We start from the raw sequence: 20,206 nt of genomic DNA, 5'->3' as shown, positions 1-20,206 counted from the left end.
ATTGGGCGCACGCGCAGAGAACGGCGTGCGTGACGTCACGCGGGGAGGTGCGCTGCATGTGACGCCATCCTGTCCCTTCCACTGTCGTCCTCGGTCCGTCTCGCTCCTCGCAGAGCATCTTCCTCGCCATCGCCATCTTCATCGTCGTTCGAGTCGACTCTCGTCTGTCCTTTCGCCAGGCCTTCATCCTCCATCTCCTCCTCATCATGTCCGCCGCCAAGCAGGAGGACCGCAAGGGTTCGGGCGAGTGGCGGGAGTTTTTCTGGAACCCGCGTACGCACGAGCTGCTGGGTCGAACCGCGGCCAGCTGGGGTGAGTCACGCGCACGCGCGCACTAGGTAGCGTACCAACAAACAAAAACTAATGCTTGACTTGGAAATCGCATTTTATTGATGCATATATTCATGACGTGTTTGGAAAAAGTATTTTTTTTAAATATATATATATATATATATATATCTCAGTTACCTGAATATGTTGTTCTGGATGCTGTGTTATTATTTGTGCGTGTGCGTGTCAGTCCAACGATGTGGAAGCTGCCCCCTTGTGGCTCACGTGTTACCTTGTCTTTTGCATCACGCACACACTCACACAAACATAAGGACATCCACTCTTTGCATAACCCCCGTGATGATGTCATACATCCCAGCATGCACCAATGCAGTGGCGCTTTGGCCTTGATGGAAGCTGAAGGACACGCACAGATGAACAAACGCATCTAACTGAGGGGGGAAATCTGTGTGTGCTTTAATCGGGATTATTTGCCGGGACGCAGTTGAGTGGATTGTAATCTGTTGAAACATTTTCCTACACCTCCGAGGGCCAGCTCTCTTGAAATGTGTCACATAACCACTATTCGTAGCCTACCCTAAAATAGATGCTCATGACCTGTTTAATAGGAAGGAACTTAAATTCAATTGATTTAATATTTAGCCATCACACCAGACATTCACTTCAGACATCCACACCAGGTCCCGCCTCTTAAAGGGATGTATTGTACTACACCTAACACAGACACAACAATATTTACAGTATGTTCTATACATTTTCGTGCATGTAATTTTGTGTGTATGTTCAAATTTGTTCACGTGTTTCGCTTGACTATGTTAAAAAATATTTGACATGGATAAAGTATTTTTTTATGTCTATGTCGTGGATTTTCACCTATTACAGGTGGGTCTTGGTTTCCTGAATTCTATTAAAGAATGCAGCAAACGAACGTGAAAATAAAAGCCATTTACTCGTTGGGCCTGGACCCGGTCCAGTTTTGCCGTGTGAGATCAGTGCAAGGATCGCGACAATCCTGTTAGTCCACACGCGTTAATCTTCCGCAGATAGCAACACTTTTAACGACTTTAACTCTGCACGAGACCTGCGAGTCTGGAGCCATGCGGGCGCCCACGGGGCTCCTTTTGAAGACCCTTTCACGGGGTTCCTGATTACTTTGGTGGTCTTGGAGTGAAAGGGTAGAGAAGGTGCAGGGGTGCGAAAGTACCGGAGGTAATTCGATGTTGGGTTTCTGTGATAAGAGGATTTTTTTAAGACTCGGTCTGTTGCCGGCTCAAAAGTGTCAATAAGTGAAAAACACAACACTGGTGGCACCCTCCCCCTCCAATCATTCTGAATTGGGTCATCAGTGGGAGGCGGGGCTTAACAACACAAGAGGATTATGGATATTGAGAGCATGACGGGGGAAGGGAGACTGCTCCCCTGGACCCAAATAATGAATGTCGCCCACCCCCTCCCTAGGTCTGATCCTGCTTTTCTACCTGGTCTTCTACCTGTTCTTGGCCGGGATGTTTACGCTCACCATGTACATCATGCTGCTGACGCTGGACGACTACAAACCCACATGGCAGGACCGCCTCGCCACCCCAGGTAGCGGAGAGGAGGGAATTGTGATTGGTTGATGAGGTTCAGCCTGTGATTGGCTGAAATTATGTTGTCATCTTTCAGGGATGATGATTCGTCCCAGGGGCAATCAGCTGGAGCTCACCTACTCCTTGTCTGAGACGAAAAGCTGGGAAGGCTTCGTGCAGAATCTCAACTCGTTTTTGACCCGTAAGAAGCCCCTTAATTCATAATTCATAATGATCCTATTGTATATGACTCAAGTGAGTTAAATCGCCATGTGATGCACATACATGGCAAAAATTGGCACTGCATGTGACTACTTTTTCCATCTGCCCGCAGCGTACGACGACACCCAACAGGTTCAGATGAATGACGACTGCCCTCCAGATCAGTACTTCATCCAGGAGGACAGTGGAGAGGTAAATCCGTCTCTCACCCAGCTGCCTGTATTCGTCTCACCTGTCTGTCTGTCTGTCTGTCTGTCGGTCTACAGGTTAGGAATAATCCCAAGCGCTCCTGTCAGTTCAATCGATCAATGTTGGAGGAGTGCTCAGGGTTTCCGGATCGTTTCTATGGTTACAGCCGAGGGCAGCCCTGCGTGCTGATCAAACTCAACCGGGTATGGCGAAACCTTGTAAATAGTTTTCTGTTCACTCACATTCTCCTCATTTGATAGACCTTAGAACTTGCCAGTTGTATTTGCCTGGCATTTCTTTGACGTGCAAAACAAAAGCAAGCCACCAGGGGGCAGTCTAGGGCCTCCTCTGTCTGTGTCGACAGTGCTGGTTTATTCACAAGGTCCTGTCTGTTTACCTGCAGGTGATCGGGATGTTTCCGGGAAAGGATGGACAATCTCCTTTTGTCACCTGCGCAGCCAAAGTAGGCCTGTCTGTCTGCTCATCTTTCTGTCTGCACATCTGTCTGTCTACACATCTGTCGGTCTCTTTGTGTACACGGCGCGTCTCCGTCCTCTCTCCCTCAGTTGCACAAAGTGGGAGAAGACGAGTTGGTAAGACGAATAGTGCTCATTAGTACTTGTAGCCTTTCAGTGGAAATCAGTTCTTGAATGGAACGCTCGCTCATAGATGAGAAGAAGCAGCTTTTAGTCGTGACAGAACTCTCAGAAGTACTCTAAATGTTTGACGGAGGACTTACCAAAGTTTCCATTTGACCAATCAAATGGCATTTGTGTGTATGTGCAGAGGGAGGACAGCGATAAGATGGGACCTCTGGCTTATTATCCTCCAAATGGAACCTTCAACCTCATGTATTACCCTTATTATGGCAAGAAAGCTCAGGTGACACAAAGCTACACGTCATTCCACCGTTACGTTGTTGTCATATTAATAAATGTTGATTTTGAACTGCTCCAGATGATAATGATACTTTTGTATACTGTCATGTTGCGATTTTGGATAGAATTGATGGTTTGTATAATTGTGACATGATAATGTTTCATGAAGTGGTGGATCAAGTCAGCCCACTGTTAGAAGTCGGTGGTCATGCTGTGCTTTGTGTATGTCAGGTGAACTACACTCAGCCGCTGGTGGCCGTCAAGTTCCTGAACGCCTCCCTCAACACCGACATCGACGTCGAGTGCAAAATCACCTCCAACACGCTCGCCCCCGGCAGCGAGCGGGACAAATTCGCCGGCCGCGTGTCCTTCAAGCTACGGATCGACAACGAGTAGACGCACAGCACCAGGGCGCGCAAGGCCGCGAACGTCACCGCACTGCAATCATGACTCTGACCACCCCCAGTTATGCCCCACTTCACACGCAAACTCGCTGACCAATCACAGCCACCCGCGCAGTTTGACGTCAGCCTACCAGAATCTCAGTCTACCTTACCTAACCTCAATCTAGCCCTTTATTTATTTATTTATTTATTTTGCACAATCACTGTCACCATATCCTGGCTGGAACTTTGGCTTGCATTTCTGTCATTTATTTCGATGGTTCTCAAACTGGGGTCCTCACACCAACTGCACAAGCCGTAACTTGAAAGTTCGCAAAATGATTTGCAATAAAATAATTCATATCATTTTTAATGTAAGTGCATACCTACATATGAGGAAAGATGCGCCAAATAAAGCAAACAAGCCAATTATGCCTTGCTACCTTAGCTTTGGGCCAATTAAGAGCTCTGTTCAGATTATTTATCAAGTAAATTTGATGTGAAGGAATAAAATCCCGATTATTTAGTTATTTATTTTGGTACTAATACTAGTACTAATACTAAGTAGGTAAAGTTGCACCGGACATCCTTCAAATTTTGACTTTCATATCATGTCTTGGAAAAATAGGAATTTATTTAAAAACGATTATGACTGTAAAGATGACTACTTATGCAGAAACAAATGCGACTTCATTCTCATAATATTGGTTATCGTAAAATCACAAATTGTGGGTCTACTGTAATATTGGACTTGTTGGCAGCCACCGTCACTCCAATGGTATTTTTTTTTTCTATTCAATTAAGTACTGTAATTAGTTTCTTACTTCACAAATAGATAAAAGTTTTGTTTTATTGATTTCTTGTGTACTTTCCTCACACGTCTTCTCTCTTCCAATCACTTTAGTTCGTGTGCAACCAATCAAGATGTTGTATGATGTCATGTGACTTGGGTTGTCTCGTCTGAACATAACCACGTGATTAAAAACACTACGATTTTGTGTCTTCTTTTGTCTTATTTCCCTTTTTCGTCTCTTCTGTCTCACCTCAACGATTTATCGAGCTGTTTGCGTGTCATAGTCGTCGTTTTCATTGATAATGTGGATTAATCTGTGGGTTTCTTCATTGACCGGAAATCTCGCGTGGTTTTAACGAGCCGCGAAGTGGGCCGTTGTGATTGCGCATGCGCAATCGTCGACTAGTACAGGAAGTGATCTGTAACGGATGAGAGTCACGAGTGAAAATTAAAGTTTTAAAAGCGACAGCAAAAGGACGTGGCTAAACTCCGAGAATTTGCAGCGGAGCCGTCAGAAAAGCAATGGACCCGCTGGAGTGGTGAGACAACCAAATTTGAGAAATAGACATTAAAAGCAACTGAAAAGTTGGTCGCCGTTAGTGTTAGCATACTGAAAACTGACAGTTGAATGGGTTTAGATTACACGGACCGAGACAACACGTAAAAAACAAAACAACATTATTGTTATATTAGTACATTTATTTATCGTTCGTCGATTTGCTTTTTTTTTGCGGCATTTACAAATTTACATCCTTATCAAATGATGTCAGCCAAAAAAAACGACCTTATACAAAATGATTAAAAAAAATTAAAAAAAAACAGTGCCACAACATTTGAGCTGTTAACAAGTTATTTTCCCCTATTTTTGCCTTTGTTTTTTGTTTTTTATGTAATTGTCGTTTCATACACTCAGTCTAAAAATGATTGCAATTCTATCAAAAAATAAAAATAAAACGCAAACATTTTTAATAGGTTGTGAAAAGATTAGAGAGAACTGAGGCAAATAATGTCCATATAAAGTGACAGTCACACTCTCAAATTTGCAGTCAAAGTGCAGATGTGGAAGAGACCAGATGTCATCATGAGAACAGCAAAGTCGCCAACAACAACATTTGCACCAAGGTGATGTCACTGCCTCGTCATACCCGTCGTCCGTCTATCTGTGTCTGTCTGTCTGTCACGTGTCTGTGTACAGACGGTGAGTCCGGCCGCGGGAGAACATCCTCTGCAGTACAACTACACATTCTGGTACAGCCGAAGAACGCAGAGTCGTCCTGCGAGCACGCAGAATTACGAACAAAACATCAGACGAATTGGCACTGTGGCATCGGTATGCCTTATGCACACACAAACATCCCAACTTCTTTGGATTGCCAGTGTTCAAAGTTTTGTGTGTTCAGGTGGAGCAGTTTTGGAATTTCTACAGTCATCTAGTGCGTCCAGGAGACCTTAGTGGACCCAGCGACTTTCACCTGTTCAAGGAGGGCATCAAACCTATGTGGGAGGTAAGGAGACCTTGACGTGACATGTACTTTCTGGGTGGCAAAAATCTTGATAGTCTCCTAGACAGTCTGTCGTGACATGTCTTTGTCCTCTTTTCAGGACGAGTGCAACCGCAGCGGGGGCAAGTGGATCATCCGGCTTCGTAAAGGGCTAGCAAGCCGATTCTGGGAGAACATCATTCTTGCCATGGTGGGAGAGCAGTTCATGGTGGGGGAGGAAATTTGCGGCGCTGTGGTATCGATACGCTTCCAGGTATGAGAATACGATTGTGATTCTGCCAACAATAGTAATTTATGTAGATGCAATTACAGTAGGAAATTCCTGCAATTTTTTTTTTTAAACTGAATCTTCAAAATTAATAGAATCTTGGATATTAATTATCAAATTAATCAACAATTACTTTACAATTAATTGCTTAGCGACCTCGTTTAAATTATTTTTTCTCAAATACTTGCAAGTTTTATCTTCACAACATTAAATATTGACAGATTTCTGTAGTCCTCTATGAAAAAAAAACAACTTTATCTTTGTGTTTAATTAAAAATAAGGCATTTGAAAACATCAGCTTCTACAGCGATCAACATTTTTTCTTGGGTGAATGTGTAGCAACAAGTGGAGCTCATGTTTTGTAGAGTCAGCGGTACTTTGACTTACTTAGCTAAAGTTATCCACAATTTCGTACACAGTAAATTTATGACTCAAATGAGACTTTTATATTGTGACATTTTTGTTTGGTGGTGTGCCTAATACATATATTTTTGAACATGAAATGAGTGTACCTAATAATATTCTGACATGAGATTGAAGAAAGTAAACTGTTTCAGATCAGGACCTGGTCTCTGGTCCCTGGTTAATGCACAGCCTACAGAAGTGACCGTCAGAAGTGAAATGAAGCTTTTGTGTGTCAGGAGGACTTCCTTTCAGTATGGAACAGGACGTCCAGCGATCAACCCACGACGTCCAGAATCAGAGACACTTTGAGACGGGTTCTCAACCTTCCTGCCAGCACCATCATGGAGTACAAGACCCACAATGACAGCCTCAGGTATGAATGCATCGTAACGATCAAATATGATAATTGTAAGTCCTTCAAAGCATCCTGGGAAACACATCTTTTTGATGACTCATGAACTCCAAATCCCCAACATGCTAAGCAGCATTTTGTAAATGGTTAAGAAAGATTTGTTTATCATTTATGTTAGTTGTTTATTATTACCCTAAGAGTAGTGTAGAATGTAGTTTGTACACATCATGCATGAGCTGCATACAAGACATGATCCTAGCCCACACAAAGATTAAAATGTTGCCAAGGTGTGAATCACCCAGTTCTGACAAAGTGGCAAAAGCGCAAGGAAATGTTTTGATTTAAAAATACTGTAACATTTACTAAAAAGTGTGTTTTTTTGTAGCATGTTACTATTTTGAATTTTATAATTTTGTTCAGTTTTTTGTTGTTGTAGCGGAACATATTTGAAGTTATTTTAAGTTCTTAGCCTGCAACCTAAAGTGTGATTTAAGTTTTTCCCCCTTGTGTGATTTGAGTTTGACACCATAGTGGTTTCTACTCTTAAATGAATTTCACAATATGTTCTGTTTTAGAGACAACTCGAGCTTCAGAAACATGAAGATGTCCTACTGACAGTTGTCCCTGCTCGCTGTCCTGTCCATCCGTGGAACGGAAAGCCCCTCATCACGCCCTTGTCTTGTGTTATTAGAGGTTACGTTGCAGCAGATTGTATGTGTATGTGTGAGTGTTGGCATAGTGAACCAATTAAACCCAGTGGAAGTCATTTAACTGCTTGTTTTCTTTTTTTTTTTTTGCCTTTCATGTTTGACTCTGTAAATGAGAACAGTACTTATCTTGCTCTTCCAGACCTCACCCGGCTGGGCTAATCCCATCTCTATTCCTGGCCGCAGACCAGCTGGGACAGTAGAACTAATCCAGATCTGGATTATTAGATTGGCCCTCAATGGCGAAGCACTGCAGCCAGTGAAAGTCGAGTCCCGATCTGAACTAAGCCGGAGTTGTCTTCACATATACTTATCAGTGATCCCAACTACTGTGCATCAACCATCAGGTGTGACTTGGGAAATTATATAATTTCACTTAATTGCTCTGAAATTGCTTATTCAATTATTACAAGTGATTTATCTTTGTTCATCGACCTATGTCTTTGATGTATAGTGATAAGTGGAGCAATTTAATGCTATGCTCCTAGATGGCAGAAAGTACATAACCTGTGTATCCCGTTTTGCTCGTGGTACAGATATTTGTGTAAAATCAAACCAAAGTATAAAATCTGGTTCAACTTAGTCAAAAGTCAAGAAGTACAAACTGTAAATCAATCAATCACTATTTATTTGCATAGCACTTTTCAAACAAACAAAATGCAACTCAAAGTGCTTTACATAGTTTAAAAACAAATACCACCCCACAGTACTAACCCACAAAAAAAAGAAGAGCATAAACAAACATTCAAAACAAATGATCCAAAGCCACTTCCCATGACTGCTAAAATGATGTGTCAAATGTCTTGATAGCTGACTGCAAGGTCTGGCCTCTGTTTCGCCAGCTCACCTTGCACTCGTTCGCACACGCGACCATCAAGCTTCTCATTAGATGTCACCTGAAGTTAAACGAGATTAAAGTCAAAGCCTCTTTCTGGCGCTCGACGGCTTCTTCCGCCTGACTCAGCGTCAGTTTGCTGGCTTTTCTGTGGACAAATGACGCTCGAACGCGAAGGTAAATGGCGCGTCCTTGCTACCGGGTCTCCAGTTACTTAATGCTTAAATGGGATTTATTTATTTTTTTAAATCAAAGATTTTCTCGTAAAATGTCAAGTGTATTTGTTCAATGGATGACATTTTTGTTTTGTTTTTTTTGTTAAGGAGGTTAAATTGGGGAAATTGGCTATTGACTATTAAGGCCTTGATACAGTATGTTTGTATTCGGTAGAATCCAACAGACTGAATTATGTGAAGAACTAGTTGAGTTATCTAAATTTTGCTGTTTATCGATTTTGGGGCTTTAAATGGGGGATTAGTTGAGTCGTTTTATTGGCATTCAGGAATTTGCAGGAATCTACTTTTGCAACATCAGGTTCAAGCGTGTGGCGTTTGCTCCTTGCTTGACTGCTCTGGTGAGGTGTTTAATCCTGTAAAGCTGCCAAGTAAAAATATCCCTGAAACCTGGATTAGACGCGCATGCCGTTTGTATTTTTTTCATTTTTTTTTTCAATTGGATGTTTTGCATTGTTTGTTTTTTGCCTTCCAGAATGACAATGCCGCTGCCCAGGTGGATGCTGGGGCTGTTTTTCTGGTGGCTGAGTGTTGCAGAGGTTTGGAGCGCTACCTTCAAGTTGGCTCTCATTGGTCCCTGGACATGCGATCCGATGTTCTCCAGGGCAATGCCAACGGCGGCGGCCAACTTGGCGCTCTCAAGGTTACGGGTTGACGGCAGTCTGAGCCGAGGCTATTGGTATGATGTCAAACTACTGGATGAGGAATGTTCCACTTCCAAAGGTGTGTATCGTGCCAATTAATTTGGGGTACCTGTACTTATTGAATGTAATGCCCTCTGATATGGGAAAGGAGAGCAACAGTCGCCAGTGCACTTTTCAGCTGCTTATTGAACACCAGCTGAACTGCTCGCTGTGATTTTTGAAGCTTTAACAGAACTTGCTGACATGGAGGGTTACGGCCACGCCTACGTTGGACCCTTTAATCCCGCCCTCTGCCACGCCGCCTCTTTATTGGCTCAACACTGGGAGGCGGGGCTGGCGTCGCCCGGCTGCCTGGATGCCGATTGGCTGAACCTGCCGCCCATCCCTCGCCCCAGCGCCGTCCTGTTCGCCGTGCTCCGGTTCTTTCACTGGGCGCACGTTGGCGTCATCTCCGGTCAGGAATGTGATGAGCTCAAATTTGTCGAGAGGTTTGAAAGCTCGCTTACCGACTTGAGTTGTCTAACGTCCCAACTCAGCTCCGGTCGATATTTGGAGGAGCACCGGAGAGGAAGTGGCGTCCGCCCTCAGGGCCCTCGGTTTACCGGTCGGTCCTGTTGTTGCCATGGAAACAAAGAGCAAGGACGGCCCTCGGGCTGCACTTCAAGCTATCAGAGATGCGGACAAGGTCAAAGGTAAGCACTGCTTTTGGTTCATAATTTTGGCATGGCCGAAACACGCTGACGAAACATCATTGACTTTGGCGGACATCTTGGAGCGTCAAAACAAATTTACTGTCTGAGCATGCGTGAGTAGAGGTTGAACGGTTGTGTTTTTTTGTTGTTGTTTTTTTATCAGTGGTGATCTTGTGCATGACTTCTGTCCTTATTGGTGGGGAGGATCAGCGAAAGCTCCTATTGGCTGCTCTGGACATGGGCATGGTGTCTGCTGGCTACATCTTTATTCCATATGACGCCCTGCTGTATGCGCTGCCCTACCAGGTAACTGATGAGTGGAAATGGATTTCCCGTTATTATGTTTACCCAAACTTGGAGCTCATCCGAAGCAGTACTGTCTGCAACAGTTTTGTCATATTTACATTTAGCAAACTGAGCATTGACTGAAACCTTTTGTTGCCGTCCTTGTGGAAGGACATGACGTTCCCCCAGCTGACCAACAACACCAAACTTCGTCACGCCTACGGCTCAGTTTTGACTGTCACCATGGCGTCGGATCAGAATTTCTACGAAGCTTTTCATCAGGCTCAAATGAACCGGGAGATCCGATCGGTCGTGGCGGCAACAGAGGTACAAAAATGAACAGCACGATCACGGTGATACTGCTAAGAAAAAAAAAAAAAAAAAAGTCAACCTTATCTCATCAACAGGTGTCTCCACTCTTTGGGACCATCTTCAACATGGTTTACTTCGTCGCTAAGGCCGTGGAGGAGCGTCGCCAGGCGGGCGGCGGGCGATGGGTGACCGGTGGTCAGTTGGTGCAGTCGGACGGAGGTTTTGACTACCAGGGATTCAACCAGGTCGGTCCTTGTTCCAAATCCGAGTTGTGCTCGGTTAATAACCCGCCGCTGTGGCTGCCGTCAGGTGTTGTACGGCGGCAGAGACGGCCACGGTATGCAGGCCGGCTATGTGGTGCTGGACTGCGGCGGTGACAAACTGGTGCCCACGCACACTCTCGCTCCAATGCACAACATCGGGTCGGTTGGAAGTTTGAAGCCGCTCAAGCGCTCCTTCAACTTCCCGGGAGGGAAACCCCCGAGCGGCAGCTTCTGTTGGTTCAATCCAGATGAGGCTTGTAAAGGTGCTGTATGATCCACTCAGTCGGTTTAAAGTCAAATGTGGGCACGGGATTTTTGTAGTATGTCTTCTTGTACTGAAAGTGCAACATCAGTAGATCTTGACATTTGATTTTTGCCTTGTAGACACAGACGGTGTGACGGGCTTCTTCTTCTTCATCTTGATCTGCATTCTGCTTGGAGCCATTTTCTTTTGGATCAGGTAAGGAGTCATAATTACAGTAAATATTTGTATGGAAAGTAGAGATAGGCCGATATGTTTTTTTTTTTTTCAGGGCTGATGCCGATTATTAGTAGTCAAGGAGGCCGATAACTGATATTTGGAGCCAATATTCATTTTCAGTAAAAAGCGTGGACCGAGTTTGCCCAGCCCTGCTAATGGAAAGCACTTCTAGGTCATAAATATAAAACAATCAAATGAATAAACAGTTAATTTGGCACTTAATGAATGTCTTATTTTGGCAGAGATAGCGATGTATTCTTACATCGAATGTGCCCCATTCGCACCCTTGCAACGTCAGAACTGTCGTAAACCGAGGCCCCCCCCACACCCCACGTGTACAATGTCTGACTTCCATCCTTTCTTCCCAAAATAATCAGATCATAATCTGTTTGCACAGGAAGCACAGGGGAGCAGAGAACACCTCGAAACTTGTTCTGACGCTCGATGACATCGTCTTCATCGACACTCAAGTCAGCCGAAAGGTTTGCAGTTAAACCCGTTTCAAACAGTCCAGTCGAGTTTGGTTGGCTATTGGAGCTCCTCAGTGCTTGGATGGCGACCGTCCGTCTGCGCCCTCCATTTGAACTGATGTGCGTAACATCTGTACTGCGTTGTGAATGGACTCCGTAGAAGCTGAACGATGAGTCGATCATGAGGAGTCTTCTGGAAATCAAAACGCCATTCCGCTCCATCGCCAGAAGCTACATACTGACCACACCCGAGAGCTCCAACATCGGAATACTGGAGGTACGTGTGCTCCTTGACTGGAAGTGAATGCTCCTTTTTGCGGTACTTTCGATCTCCGCTCTTTTATCAGGGTGACTGGGTTTGGCTCAAGAAGTTCACAGCGACGGGGAATATGACGGCTGCCAGTCAAAACACACAGAAGCTCTTCAGCCAGGTATGAAAGACATGCGTCACAGGACTGTGCCAAATCTCTGAATTTCTGCTTTGCAGTTAAGGGATATGCGGCACGAAAACCTGAACCTCTACTTGGGCCTCTTCGTGGACTCTGGAATCTTTGCCATGGTGGTGGAGCACTGCCCTCGCGGCAGCCTGGCGGACTTGTTGGCCGACAGCGAAATGAGGTTGGATTGGATGTTCAAGTCGTCCCTCCTGATGGACCTCATCAAGGTGACAGCATGATCCTCGCAGTCAAATCCAAAAGGAACTGCTGAAAAGAATCGACGGGTGTGTTTCAGGGGATGAAGCATCTCCATCTACGGGGTTTAAGTCACGGCCGCCTCAAGTCCACAAACTGTCTGGTTGACGGGCGCTTTGTGCTGAAGATCACCGATTACGGAATTCCCATGCTCCTTCACTCGGGGAGTCTTAACATTTCTGAGGACCCGCAAGGTGAGGAAGAGCGTCGTCCACATTGAGAAAGATTCGTCTTTCCATAGTTTTCAAAGTGCTTCACTTTTTCCACCTTTTATATTACAGCAGTATAGTGTTCCCTCGCTTATAACGCGGTTCACTTTTTGAAGCCTCGCTTTTCACAATTTTATTTTATTCCAATTTTGCATGCATTTTTTTTTTTTTTGCTCCATTAACTAATATTCTTCAAATTGATGGAGGAGGAAATATCCGGCAAAAATACGTTTTAGAGCCTGTACTTTTTTTTGTTTTTGTTTTTTTGTTTTTTAAACTTTTACTTGAGTAACTATTTGAGTGAGTACTTTTACCAAAGTAATTGTATTTTAACTCAAGTAGAGAAAGTCAGAACTTTTCCCATCTCTGCCTCCCACTAGGGATGTAAATCATCACGATACGATATTATCACAAAATGAAGGTCGTGATACGATAATTATCACCATATCGTGGGGAGGTTGGCGATACAAAAGGTCACAATATTGTAAAAAATGAGCTCGTACTAAAAAAAAAAAAAAAAATGTACACAATATTGTTTTTGTACATTTACAGCAATGAAAAATATAAATATTATAACATAAAAAAGATGTAAAAATAATATATATATTGAGGCACTATTGCAAGCACACATTGAGTTCCTCCACATATTGACTCACAAGCATATTATGTCCCTCTTCATCTGACCATTAGTGTTGATTTTAAACAAAGAAGGGCCATACATGCCTTGTGAAAATAAAACTGCGCTAAAAAACTAGCCACCAGAGGGTGCTCGAACTGCACAAATGGAAATCACCCCGATTTTTTTTTTAACAGATGTGCTGCTTTTAATATTGTGACATGATGACGACGATATCTTGTGGCAGTTTTAATCTTGTGATATTGCCATTATCGTTACATCCATACCTCTCATCATAGGAGATTGACAGCAGAGCAACCCAGGTAAATGTTTTAGAATTTTGAAATGCCCATTCATGTTTTGATCGCTCTTCAATGTCATCCATTTCATGCAACATTTATGAAAGATGACACGAAATGAGTCTGTGCTTTGACGTGCTGTTAAGTGTTCATTGTTTTACACTGGGCTGAGAAAAAGTTTGAGTTGAATCCATTTTGAAATAAGGTTGTAACATAAAATGTGGAAAGGTGAAGCACTGTGAATATTTTCCATATGCGCCGTGCTTCATGCGTGCGCGTTGTGCCAGATTTGCTTTGGACCGCACCCGAGCTTCTGAGGAATCCCGTCAGAGGGGGCACCATGGCCGGGGACGTTTTCAGCTTCTCCATCATCATCCAAGAAGTCATATCACGAACTCCCCCCTACGCCATGATGGACATGCCCGCCCTAGGTTAGATTGGTCTCGTGTGTCGCGTCTGTGTCACAGTCGACTCTGACCGCTCGCTCGTCTTGTCTCTCAGAGATCGTGGAGCGATTGAAGGAGCCGCCGCCTCTCTGCCGGCCCCTCGTTTCGGTGGACGAAGCGCCGGCCGAATGTCTGGCGCTGATGAGCGAATGTTGGAACGAAGACGCCGCCAAGAGGCCGAGTTTCGATGAGATCTTCAAGCAGGTGAAGCGATTTCAGGATGCTCTTTCGTAAGACGGGCCAATCTGATGTTGAAGATCCTAGTTTAGTTTTCATCTTGCCGTAGTTTCGGGGCATCAACAGAGGGAAGAAAGCGAACATCATTGACTCCATGCTGCGGATGTTGGAGCAGTACAGTTCCAATCTGGAAGATCTGATCCGAGAAAGGACAGACGAACTCGAGGTGGAGAGAAACAAGACGGACAAGCTGGTGGGACAACTGCTTCCCAAGTGAGACACGTTTGATCAATTGGATCAATTGGTTTGCTTCCTGCGGTGCTCTGGTCATCATCGTGGGCGTATTTAGAAAAGGCCGAGCATTTATGCTAATCATTGCTAACTGTTTCAGGTCAGTGGCTCAGGCTCTGAAGAAAGGGAAGCCGGTTCGTCCAGAGCATTACTCGGACTGCACGTTGTACTTCAGCGACATCGTCGGATTCACGACCATCTCGGCTCTCAGCGAGCCCATCGAGGTACAAACCACTCAAGTCGCACAGCCGTCCTCAAGTGTGACTGTCTACATCTTGTCGTTTAAAAACAAAAGTCTTACTGTACTGTTTTTTTTTTAATCCAAATTATAAATGTTATTTTAGATTACTAGACCTATGATTATATAAAAAAAAAAGTGTTCATTGTGATGGAACTTTTTTTTTGTATATCATGCAAATTAAGTTTTTTTTTTTTTTTATGCATAAAATTCATCAATTGGGTTTTGGGTCAATTTTTAATACCCTGGATCATATTAAAACATGTCACTGAAGGTTGTGTGTGTCTCAGGCTCAGTGACCATGGAATCGTCTTGACAAAATCCCCACTGAGAGAAGACAGAAGTTTCCAAATTGTAAATGCTTTTTTAGATTGCTAGAACTATGGTTATATTAAAAAAAAAATGTAAATTGGTGTGATATAATTTTTTTGCATATTATTCAAATTATTTTTTTAAAATGATTCAACATTGAAAAATTAAATATTTCTACACTCTTGACAAAATCCCCATCAAGAGAAGACAGACGTTTCCAAACTATAAATGTTATTTTAAGATTACTAGAACTGATTATATAAAAAAATAAATAAATTGATGTGATATAATTTTTTTTTTTGCACATTCAAACTTAAATTATTCGTTTTTTTTAAATGACTCATTGAAAACTAAAAAAATTCTACATACTGTCCCTTTAAATAAATCATGACATATAAGATGCCTTATTACACTTTTTTTTTTTTCCAACCTTACTGTATCATGTCATATTACAACATACTTTCCAGTACTTCATGGCATTGAAAAATGCTTTACTATGCTGTGTCATATAAAATGACACTTTTCTCTCCATCATCTGCTTTGTGTAGGTTGTTGACCTGCTCAACGACCTCTATACCATGTTTGATGCCATCATTGCGTCTCATGACGTCTACAAGGTAGAAATCGACTCCAAGGAAGATCTGAACGAGTGTCCCGGTTTTAAGTTTTAAGTTAAGCTCATTGTTGTTGTTGTTGTTTTTTTTTCTTTTCTGTATTTTGTGTTTGTGTTCAGGTGGAAACGATTGGCGACGCCTACATGGTGGCGTCCGGCGTTCCCAACCGCAACGGCCATCGACACGCGGCCGAGGTGTCCAACATGTCGCTGGATATCTTGCACTCCATCGGAGCGTTTAAGATCAAGCACATGCCGGAGATCAAAGTCAAGATAAGAATTGGACTCCACTCTGGTAAAAACAAAAAGAAATGCCTTACTATAAATGTGCATTAGAGTTTTACAATACATCTGTCATTAAAACTCATTCACTCGCCGCCATTTTCACAGAAGCAATCCCGTTCGCTGTTTTACTGGATTTTGACTGATTTTGCAAGGCCCACAGAATATTGGGTTCTATTGCTATAAAAGTATGGAACCTATCAAAAGAAAGATTAAAGTCTCTTCTTTCATCAGGAAAAAAAAGTATGTTTCTATCTGTTTCCGTTTTGCAGCAATTAGCATTAGAAGAGAGCTAAGTTTCATCAGTTTTCACAAATCTATTTAAAATTCTAAGTAATTGAGCTTTTTTTCTACATGGCCCTGGTTGATCTCCTTTGCTCTGCTGCCACCTGCTGGCCGTTTGTGTAATAACTACCATTTCTGCAACCGTTCTTTGCAGTTGAGAGGCTGCATCAAAGCCTTCTGTATGCTCTAGTATAAAAAAAAATAAAAATAAAAAAAAACGTATAAATATGTCTTTGGGACACTTAAAACAAAAACAAAACAAAACGTATTTACACGTTATTGGGAGCAAATTAGTTAAAAAAAAATGTGATACCTTATATACATCCTGTCATTGTTATTAACAATGTTTAGTTGAACACAATGAATAAAAAGAAACGGGAGTGTGTGATTTTATTTTTATTTATTTATTTATTTTTGTCCAGGCCCAGTGGTGGCAGGCGTGGTGGGTCTGACGATGCCCAGGTACTGTTTGTTCGGCGATACTGTGACCACCGCTTCACTCATGGAATCCTCCGGACTACGTACGTGTGAACATACAATCGGTTGTGAATGTCGGATAATATGAAAAAAAAAAAAACCCGGACCACCTCATCTTTTTTTTTGATTATGTATCATGTTTGTTTTGCAGCGTACAGAATCCACATCAGTCTGAGCACAGTGAAGGTCCTCTCCAGCCTCAAATTGGGTTACTGCATGGAGACCAGAAAAGCTCAGGTACGCAACAACTTTTTGAGCTCACCTCCTCATGTCTGTTATTAGAAACGCTTGAAAGAATTTGAGCATGTGCTTTGCTATATTGTACATCACTACTTATGTAATGCTAGTACATAAAACATGTTCTGTATTTAAAAATGCCTACAGTGTGAAACATTTGGAATATGTTGTTTTAGGTGAAAGGTTCAGAGGACACATTTTGGCTGGTGGGACGAGACGGCTTCAATAAAACTCTGCCTGTTCCGCCTGACCTCATGGGATGGTAAGGATGGACATTCACACTAAACGTCTGACACGCTTTAGTATTTATTGATATGTTTTATTGGTTTTGGTGGAAGCATGTCACTGAAGGTTATTTGTGTCTTTCAGTGCCAGTAACCATGGAATCAGCCTTGATGAAATCCCCGTCGATAGAAGACAGAAGTTTCTGGACCGACAGAGGAAAATGAAGAAATAGACATTGCCAATTTGCACGCACAAACACACACATGCACACACACACATGCACACACACTACCTCTGAGTCTGCACTTGGACAATTTTGTGTAAATAAAAATGTTGGTTTTTTTTTTTATGGGAACAGCAAAATCTGTGTGGACATTGTACTCTGCAGTATACCAGAGGAAATAATTTGAGCAAACAGGCCTGCAGGAAGGATTAAAAAAATAATACAATAAAATAAAAATAAATAGCATGGATTTCAGGCAATGTAATGTAAGTAAAACGTGTTTATATTGAGTCATTGCAGAAAGGCTTTTTTTTTGTTTTTTTTTTGTTTGTTTTTTTATATATATGTATAATAAAAGCAAAAAATTCCATGAACAGAAAGACTTACAAAAAAAAACAACAAAAAAACAGACCATGCGTAGTTAAAAAAAATAAAATAACAAAAAGCAGTCATCATGACAGGTCAGTGGGTGGCGCTATAAATCTGTGATTTAAAAAAAATAATAATGCAGCCTGAATCATAGCCACGTTAATAAGGTTTGTAATAAACCAATCCGTTTGTAAACCCGTCAAGAAATCAGTGAGTATTTAATAAGTGGGTAAATAATCTGCCTTTACCACCGACTACAGCACAGCGAGTCTGTCAGCGCCCCAGCGGAGTTCCGACCTTGTCCTGACTCCGCCATCTAGCGGTAGAAGTGAAGCCCTTGACCGGAAGTGCCTTAGGGGCCATTTTACGTTGCCACATTCTCTGTTCTCATAGCTTGAATATATTGATACGTTTCTTCGTTTTTCTCACAGCGCGGACAAACCAGATCAATTCAATTCAAGTTTATTGATCAGACTCAGGTCCGTAAAACAAACATAACATATTATAAAGAAGAAAAATAAGATAATTTATACATCAACAAATAAGACATTGGTGCCAATATGACCAAAAATGGGATCCATATCGTACAGCACTGAATTTAGAATTTGTTTTTATGACAAATATCTCCCCATGCATTTGGTCTAAATTGGGAAACCGTGAATGATATTTCAAGTGAGGATGTGTCCCCTTCTCAGTCGTGGGCTTCATAATTGTAATTGTTGTCAAGCAATGAGCTTAATATTCTTTAATGAATTCAGGATCACTTTTGCAGTCCAACCCCCCCCCCCCCCCCCCCCCCCCCCCCCGCCTTTCTGCTGTTCCCCCTTCCAGGCCTGTATGTTGTATGTTGTACGTGTGTTGTCATTCTTTCAATCAAGTACTCTGACAACCAAAAATGCTTTTTGAATATTTGCACTCAGTGGCGTAGCAACATTCCTCAGGGGCCCCAAGCAAGAAGGGATTGGGTGCCCTGGCGGCCATTCGTAACATACATAATACGTCATTTGAAACCTAAGTGAACTAGAAAGCAGGAAAATAAAATTACGATGTTTAAAAAAAATGCATGGTTGTTTAAACAAAATCCTTGCTATACATGGTCATTTCCTTTAATAATTATAATATTACTATACATACATAGTATTTTTATTATTATTATTATTATTTGTATAGAATAAAAGCCTTGCCCATCCCTGCGATTGGCTGGCAACCAGTTCAGGGTGTACCCCCCCTACTGCCCAAAGCAGGCTGAGATAGGCTCCAGCACCCCCGCGACCCTTGTGAAGAATAACCGGTCACGAAAATGGATGGATGGATGAAAGGCTTGCTATACATGGTACAAATGCCTGGCTATACATTGTCATCTTTAAAAAAAACAAAAACAAAAAAAAACAAAACAAAAAAAAAAAACTTACTATAAGTTTGTTTTATTTTTCATCAAAAATGCCTTACTATACATGGCTATTTTTTTTTAAATGTCTGATTTTTTAAAATAAGTTTTCCTATACATGGTCTTTTAATTATTTTGATTTATAATATAATAAAAGCTTTAGTCTACACCATTTGTTTTTAAAATAAATGCCATAAGGCGTTTTTTTTTTTTTTGTTTCTTTGTTTTTTTATCATGTATAGTAAGGCGTTTTTTTTTTAAACGACCTTGTATAGTAAGGCACTTTGGAATGACCTTCCACAAAATATTAAGCAATCCCCTTATCTGCTTTTAACACACGTCTTAAAACCGATCTGTATTCTTTGGCTTTTGGCGCACCATGAGACTTAACATTGTTTTGTGGTGTCTGCTGTATTTTGTGTTGTGAATTTGATGTTTGTTTTTATATTTATTTATTCATTCATTCATTACCTACTTCTAGTTATTAATCTATTGATGTCAATTTTATTCACTTGTATGCTTACAATGTTTTGTTTTGCTCTTATTTTACTGATCTTCCTCTTCACTGCATGATGTTCCATGTTTCATGTACAGCACTTTGTACACACCAATGCTTTTTTAACGTGCTTTTTAAATAAAGTTGAGTTGCGTTGTGTTTTATTTTTGAACTACCATGTACAGTTAGGCCCAAAACTATTTGGACAGTGACACAAAAGTTTAGCTGTTGACAAAAACATATCCACAATAGAATCATATTGATATAGAATTAAAGTGCAGACTCTCTGCTTTAATTTGAGAGTTTTGACATCCAAATTGGAGCAAGGTTTAGGAATCACGGCTCTTTAAGATGTAGCTGTCTCTTTTGCAGGGGACCAAAAGTAATTGGAAAATTGACTCAGAAGGCTGCAAAAAAAAATCTAATTGTTTTTTCGCGACAAAAAAACGACCATGTATAGTAAGGCTTTTTTTTTCGCGACAAAAAAACGACCATGTATAGTAAGGCTTTTTTTTTCCCGACAAAAAAACGACCATGTATAGTAAGGCTTTTTTTTTCC

The 20,206-nt window shown here is 41.9% G+C and overlaps 3 protein-coding genes across 4 annotated transcripts; all 3 read left to right on the top strand.

Annotated features, from left to right (window-relative positions):
• The first annotated feature begins 31 nt into the window (after positions 1-31).
• On the top strand, positions 32-4,529 carry atp1b2a (ATPase Na+/K+ transporting subunit beta 2a). Of its 2 annotated transcripts, XM_077499649.1 has the most exons (9): positions 32-312; positions 1,750-1,878; positions 1,957-2,061; positions 2,194-2,273; positions 2,348-2,473; positions 2,674-2,733; positions 2,837-2,863; positions 3,057-3,152; positions 3,380-4,529. In XM_077499649.1, exons 1-9 carry the CDS (start codon positions 207-209, stop codon positions 3,542-3,544), a joined length of 894 nt encoding a protein of 297 aa, XP_077355775.1. In that variant the 5' UTR covers positions 32-206; the 3' UTR covers positions 3,545-4,529. The 2 variants fall into 2 exon arrangements, with proteins under 2 accessions (XP_077355775.1, XP_077355777.1); XM_077499651.1 differs by lacking the exon at positions 2,837-2,863 and having other exon boundaries at positions 34-312.
• Positions 4,530-4,706: 177 nt separating this feature from the next.
• On the top strand, positions 4,707-7,617 carry eif4e2rs1 (eukaryotic translation initiation factor 4E family member 2 related sequence 1). Its single transcript, XM_077500178.1, has 7 exons — positions 4,707-4,863; positions 5,371-5,446; positions 5,520-5,654; positions 5,725-5,829; positions 5,927-6,079; positions 6,736-6,872; positions 7,427-7,617. Exons 1-7 carry the CDS (start codon positions 4,847-4,849, stop codon positions 7,464-7,466), a joined length of 663 nt encoding a protein of 220 aa, XP_077356304.1. The 5' UTR covers positions 4,707-4,846; the 3' UTR covers positions 7,467-7,617.
• A 149-nt stretch (positions 7,618-7,766) lies between these two features.
• LOC144003675 (retinal guanylyl cyclase 2-like) lies at positions 7,767-17,535 on the top strand. Its single transcript, XM_077500176.1, has 25 exons — positions 7,767-7,905; positions 8,401-8,570; positions 9,102-9,349; positions 9,494-9,724; positions 9,807-9,962; positions 10,126-10,268; positions 10,419-10,574; positions 10,655-10,804; positions 10,869-11,085; positions 11,207-11,282; positions 11,701-11,785; positions 11,934-12,050; positions 12,121-12,204; positions 12,261-12,437; positions 12,506-12,659; positions 13,877-14,020; positions 14,091-14,239; positions 14,322-14,485; positions 14,604-14,727; positions 15,602-15,670; positions 15,787-15,961; positions 16,656-16,754; positions 16,862-16,947; positions 17,124-17,209; positions 17,317-17,535. Exons 3-25 carry the CDS (start codon positions 9,103-9,105, stop codon positions 17,402-17,404), a joined length of 3,177 nt encoding a protein of 1,058 aa, XP_077356302.1. The 5' UTR covers positions 7,767-7,905; positions 8,401-8,570; position 9,102; the 3' UTR covers positions 17,405-17,535.
• The last annotated feature ends 2,671 nt before the right edge of the window (positions 17,536-20,206 follow it).

The sequence above is a fragment of the Festucalex cinctus genome, chromosome 16 (assembly GCF_051991245.1).
Source record: "Festucalex cinctus isolate MCC-2025b chromosome 16, RoL_Fcin_1.0, whole genome shotgun sequence".
In the NCBI taxonomy this organism is placed as follows: Eukaryota; Metazoa; Chordata; class Actinopteri; order Syngnathiformes; family Syngnathidae; genus Festucalex; species Festucalex cinctus.
Note: the sequence above shows the minus strand (reverse complement) of the source record. Positions and strands in the feature narration are given on the sequence as shown.

Excerpts from the sequence above, each read along its gene's own strand:
- atp1b2a (XM_077499649.1), top strand. The coding sequence starts at position 207 with ATGTCCGCCGCCAAGCAGGAGGACCGCAAGGGTTCGGGCGAGTGGCGG. Across the intron at positions 2,062-2,193 it reads TCTCAACTCGTTTTTGACCC|CGTACGACGACACCCAACAG; the intron begins GTAAGAAGCCCC and ends ATCTGCCCGCAG. Across the intron at positions 2,864-3,056 it reads AAGTGGGAGAAGACGAGTTG|AGGGAGGACAGCGATAAGAT; the intron begins GTAAGACGAATA and ends GTGTATGTGCAG.
- eif4e2rs1 (XM_077500178.1), top strand. Across the intron at positions 5,655-5,724 it reads GAATTGGCACTGTGGCATCG|GTGGAGCAGTTTTGGAATTT; the intron begins GTATGCCTTATG and ends TTGTGTGTTCAG. Across the intron at positions 6,873-7,426 it reads ACCCACAATGACAGCCTCAG|AGACAACTCGAGCTTCAGAA; the intron begins GTATGAATGCAT and ends GTTCTGTTTTAG.
- LOC144003675 (XM_077500176.1), top strand. The coding sequence starts at position 9,103 with ATGACAATGCCGCTGCCCAGGTGGATGCTGGGGCTGTTTTTCTGGTGG. Across the intron at positions 10,269-10,418 it reads TGTATGCGCTGCCCTACCAG|GACATGACGTTCCCCCAGCT; the intron begins GTAACTGATGAG and ends TCCTTGTGGAAG. Across the intron at positions 12,438-12,505 it reads TCCTGATGGACCTCATCAAG|GGGATGAAGCATCTCCATCT; the intron begins GTGACAGCATGA and ends GGTGTGTTTCAG.